General features: G+C 48.7%; 1 protein-coding gene across 1 annotated transcript in view; it reads left to right on the forward strand.

Moving 5' to 3' along the window:
* Positions 1-296: 296 nt before the first annotated feature.
* DRAM2 (DNA-damage regulated autophagy modulator 2) overlaps positions 297-5,669 on the forward strand; it is a gene marked incomplete at its 3' end in the record, with an annotated part of 9,916 nt that continues 4,543 nt past the window's right edge. The window contains exons 1-3 of the mRNA XM_009070267.1: positions 297-380; positions 3,220-3,374; positions 4,816-4,883. Of these exons, the coding sequence (XP_009068515.1) occupies positions 3,223-3,374; positions 4,816-4,883 (220 nt within the window). The remainder of the gene's footprint in view (positions 381-3,219; positions 3,375-4,815; positions 4,884-5,669) is intronic.

Below are 5,669 nucleotides of genomic sequence, written 5' to 3' on the forward strand. Positions count from 1 at the left end.
GGGCAGGGAGTTGGCACTGGGTGATCTGTGAGGATCATTCCAACCCCTAAATTCTATGATTCCATGATTCTGCCTTTCTACCACCTCACCACACACTTCACTGCTGAAACCACTGGGAACACAAGAAAAACATCCTGTGTCAGGCCAATAGTCTCATCCATTGTCCAGTCAGCAGCACTGACTGATAGAAGGTGCTAAGAAGAATAAATGTGGCAAGCAGGAGGTAAGAAGTGCCTCACACATGGATTATTTTCCTTCACACATGGATTATTTTCCTTTCTATCCCAGAGATCAGGAAGATGAAGCAAACATGGAGCTCCAGCACAAGATGACCTTGGGTTCCCCTTGAGTGCCGTTTCCTTGGATGTCCTTGTCCTCAGGTATGTGGTCAATGCTTGGTTTGTGTGCAGGGAAAAATCTCAGGAAGAAAGTGAAGGCACTGGAACATTTACAGGTGAAAGGACAGGTACAATCCAAGCATCAGCCTGACAGGAGTTTGGAATTACACAGCCAGGCAGGAAACATCTGTGACAGAGAATGTCCTGCAAACCTTCATTTCTTGCTCAAATTCCCAAGTTACTCACACAGGAGACTGTGAAGTTATGAATATACATCTATATGTAGAGTTAGGGTTAGGCTTTTTACTGCATTACAGTCTTAGAGTCAATATGAGAGGGCAAAGTTTATATTTAGCCTAAAAACAGCTAAGAAATCAAACAACTTTCATTTTGTCACTCTGCTCTATTTCCATTACTCACTACATCTCCTGTTAGACACCTTTGCCTGCTGCCAACAGCTTCCTCCAAGCAGCTGAAGCATCCGTGTTACAAGGATGTCATTGGACTTTCTGTTCAAGGGTTAGGGGTTACTCTTTGGTACCTGCCAGGGACATCCCTGAGCTCTCTGGTGTGTCTGAAGCACCAGTGTCCTGGGTCTAAAGCAGTGACCAGTGTGAGGCACTGGCACAGGTTGCCCAGAGCAGCTGTGGCTGCTCCATCCCTGGGAGTGTTCCAGGCCAGGTTGGACAGGGCTTGGAGCAATCTGGGCTGGTGGGAGGTGTCCCTGCCCATGGCAGGGGGTGGCATTGTATCTCTAAGGTCTCCTCCAACCCAAACCAGTCTGGGATTTTATGATTCCACAACCCCTGCACACACAGCTATTGTACCAGCCTGGCCTGGGATGTCCTGGGAATGCCTGGAGTGTCACTGAGACAAACAGCAGTGACACTGGCTTTGATCAGCTCTTTTGAGGCCTCATTTGAGGGATGAAAAAAGTGCCCCAAAGTGGCATTTTGCAGCCTGTGATGTTGCAGGATGGGGAATAGCTGGTCCTGAAAACACAGGGATCCCAGGGGGGAAGGAGGGATGCATCCTCAGGATGGGCTTGGATCAACCTCGGCTAGTGGATGGTGTCTCTACCCATGCAGGAGTGGAATGGGATGAGCTTTAAGGTCCTTCCAACCCAATCCAGTCTGGGATTCCATGGTTCTGGTAACTTCAGTTTCTGGTAACTGAAGTTCTCATTACTCATTGTTGTGCTCATGTGATGAGTCTCTGCCTTTCCACATGCTCTCCTGGGTGTTCCTGGTGGCAAAGGTCAGCAAAGAGCTGTGACAGAGGTCACCTGTGCCCAAACAGCTCTGTGTGCACCCAGTCCATGGCAGGAGAGTGCTGAGCTCTCCCCAGTGAGATGCAAACAGTTGAGCAGCTCTGACCTCGGGCAAGATTCATCCACAGTAGTGTCAACTTCTTTTCTCCTCTCATGAGACTTTCTAGTCGTGGTGCTTCCTCCTTCTTCCTTTTCTCCTCCTTTCCTCCAGCCTCTCACCCTCGGGCAATGCTCTCCTAAAGCCTCTCAGTGCTGTGTATTCCCAGTTTGCCTCAGCATTATTCTGCCTTTCTCCCATACAGATCTTTGTTTGCATCTGGAGTCTATTATCAGCTTTTCACCTTTGTCCTCTTGTATATTCCATTTCCAGCCTCCAGTTTTAACTATGCTTAATCACTTGCCTACTCTTCTCACTGGTGACCATCAAGGAAACTCTTTGTCTCTGTGATCATGACTGGCACAGAGCCCAGAGAGGTTGTGTATCCCCATCCTTGGGGGATACCTACCAGCCATCCTGAGCAGGGGGTTGCCCAGGTGACCTCCAGAGCTCTTTCCCCCCTCAGCCAGGCTGAAATCAGCTCTGTTGAACTCTGTGTTTGCTTCCCTCTTGCAGCAGGAGCAGGGAGGAGGCACAGCTCTCTCTCTGTGAGCTCACCTGGGTGGCACAGCTACACCTTAAAGAGCAATTAGGTGAGGCACAGAGGTGCTGCCAGGATGGGATTTAGGGAGCTGGAGAGTGTCAGGATGGAGTTAGGCATTTCACTGCACTGCACATATGCCTCTTCCTCCCCCCTGTAGCAACCCTGGAGTGTGAAGGTTGGGGCTGGGAGCACTGAGCTCCTGCTCACACACATCTCAAAGCTGATTTGGGTGATGCTCATGACAGATGTTGAGTTACACAGTGTGACAGGGAGTAATGAAGGCAATTAGTAAAGTGATTTGGGGTCATTTCCTCCATGCCTGGTTGTTAATGGAGGTTGGAGGCTGCAGCACAGCCACTATCACTTACAGTGTCACTGTGGGACACCTCTGGCAGCCTCACTCAGGCCAACACCATGCTATGACACAAAGGGAAGGAGAAAAAGGAGTCAGTTACTCGCAGTGACCCACCTGACCTGGTTCTGGCAGCAACAAATCCAAGCCATGCAGTAAAGTGACACTTCTGGTTTCTAATGACCTTCTGAGGTTTCAGAATGAGCATTTCCAGGTGAAATTTCTGCTTATTTATGATTTCTCTGTCCTTATTTATGATTCCTGTGTCAGTGTTTGCTTTGGGTGTGCAGGAGAGGACTGAGAGCAATAGCAAACTGTGTGCAGGGAGCAGGAACAGCTCAGGAACAGCAGAACCTCTGAGAAATCCCAGTAAACCCTTAGTAAACCTTTGAGAACTCTGAGTAAACCTTTGGCAACTCTTAGTCAACCGTTGAGAACTCTTCCTAAACCCTGGAGAGCTCTTAGTAAACCTTTGTGTAATCCCACTAGGCCTTTGAGACCTCTCAGTAAAGCTTTGAGAACTCTTAGTAAACCTCTGAGAACTCTCAGTAAACCCTTGAGAACTCTCATTAAACCTTCAACAACTCTTAGCAAACCTTTGTATTTGGTTCTTTGCAGTGTATGGAGTCAGAAGTCCCTGAGATGTGGTGGTTTCAGCAAGGCCTTTCCTTCTTGCCCGTGGCCCTGGTTGTCTGGTCAGCTGCATCCTTTGTGTTCTCCTACATCACTGCCATTGTCCTCCACCACGTGGACCCTTTGGTGCCCTACATCAGGTCAGTGACCCCCACCCTGTTCCAGAGCACTGCCCTGCCCTCACTCCTGGGAGTTCCTCCCAGCTCCAAATTGTTCACAGCAGTTCTGACCCAACAGCTCCAGGTCATAGTTAAGGGATTGGAATGGGCCTTACAGATCATCCAGCCCCAACCCCCTGCCCTGGGCAGGGACACCTCCCACCAGAGCAGGTTGCTCAAGGCTTCATCCAACCTGACTCTGCACACTGCCAGGGTTGGGGCAGCCACAGCCTCCTTGGGCAACCTGTGCCAGTGTCTCACCACCCTCACAGCAAAAACCTCTTCCTAATATCTCAATTTCCTCTTTCAATTTCTCCCCATTCCTCCTTGTCTTGTCCCTGCAGTTCCTAACCAAGAGTCCTCTGCAACTTCCCTGGAGCCCCTTCAGCTCCTGGCAGGTTGCTCTGAGGTCTCCACACAACCTTCTCTTCTCCAGGCTGCACAGCCCCAACTCCCTCAGCCTGTCCTTGTAGGGAAGGTGCTCCAGTGCTCTCAGCAACTCTGTGGCCTCCTCTCCTCTGCATCCAACAGCTCCATGGCCCTTGTGCTGTTGGGGACACCAGGGCTGTGTGCAGCACTTCAGGTGGGGCCTCACAGGAGCAGAGCAGCAGTTCTAAAGTTACTGTTTATAGTTATTACATAGAGAGAGTTATAAGTTCTATTAAACTGAAAGAGAGGAGGTTTAGGTGGGATATTGGGAAGGAATTCCTCCCCTATAAGGGTGCTGAGGCTCTGGCACAGGTTGCTTAGAGCAGCTGTGGCTGCTCCATCCCTGGGAGTGTTCCAGGTCAGGTTGGACAGAGCTTGGATCCACCTGGGCTGGTGGGACGTGTCCCTGCCCAGGGCAGGGATGGGATGAGATGAGCCTTAAGGTCCTTCCAACCCAAATCTTTCCATGATTCCATGATTTGTGTGTGACTCCATTTAAAACTGTATTTTTGTGCAAAGCTCTAAGCTGTGTCTCTGTGAGCTTAAAATGGTGATGCACAAGAGAACTTGAGGTGCATCACCACTCCCTGCCCAGAGCAAAGCATCTCACTGTCTCCAGCTTTGGTAGCACCAGGAAATCCATACAATAACCTGTATCCCAAGGGCATCACATCAAAGCTCTACCTATGACCTTAGTTTTCCTCTTTCAGTTTTCCAGGTTCTTCCTTTTCCCAGTTTTAATCCTTTTTATTCACCTTTTTTGGAATCAAGATCCACATTCCTCCAAGGATGATCATTCCTTGTTCCAAGACCCTCATGTCTTTCCCATGGCTATTTCCACAGCTCCAAAACCATCACAGCACAGCCTGAAGAATGAAAAGTGCAGTGAGAAATACCTGGAATGGTTTTCCTTATGGCTCTTATGTAGTCTGAGCTAACTAAAGTTGTGTTGCAAGTATTGTTTAGTAGAGAGATGTCCATTTATCTCTTCCAGTGACACTGGGACAATCCCTCCTGAAAGATGCTTGTTTGGGATCATGTTGAATGTTTCAACCTTCTTGGGTGAGTACAGAAAGCTCTTGGGGAGCTGCAGGTGGTCCTAGAACTAAGCAATTGAATTTCCTTCTCCAGATCATTAACCAGCTCAGAATTCTCAGCCAAACCCTAAACCCTAAGCAATAAATCTTCATTTCTTGAGCAATTCAGAACAAAGTGTGTGTAAGAGATGGGATACAAGATGGCAATTGCAGATCCCAGAAGGGCAAAAAATGCATTTTAAAAGCTATCAGAGGAGTAAAAGCAATAAAAATGCAAATTCAAGGCTATAAACACCTTCCTTACCTGTGCTGCAGCTGTGGAGGGGGAAACAACCTGGTGTGGGTTTAAGTGAAGTGAATCAGAAATGTCTCCAAGGTGACTTGTTTGCCATTATATTATTGCAGTTTCCGTTTCAGCTTTACTCTTTCAGTGTGCCACAAAGAGACTCTGGTGTTTGAAAGAGTTGCCTCTGGCACTCAGCATCTCCCCAGGGAGAAGAGTCACAGAATCATCAGGGTTGGAGGAGACCTCTAAGATCATCAAGTCCAATCATTAACCTGTAACTGCTGGAACCACTTAACCCTAACCCATATCCTCCAGCACCAGGTCCAGACACCTCTCAAACACCCCCAGGGATGGTGACTCCACCACCTCCCTGAGCAATATTCCAGTGCCTGAATACCCTAACAGGGAAAACATTTCTCCCAACATCTCCTCTGTTTCTGCCCTGTCTCAGGTCAAGGCCATTTCCTCTAGTCCTCTCCCTGCAGCCATGGCAGGAGAGACATCCCCCACCTCTCTCCAACCCCT

Source organism: Acanthisitta chloris, unplaced genomic scaffold (assembly GCF_000695815.1).
Source record: "Acanthisitta chloris isolate BGI_N310 unplaced genomic scaffold, ASM69581v1 scaffold26942, whole genome shotgun sequence".
Taxonomy (NCBI): domain Eukaryota; kingdom Metazoa; phylum Chordata; class Aves; order Passeriformes; family Acanthisittidae; genus Acanthisitta; species Acanthisitta chloris.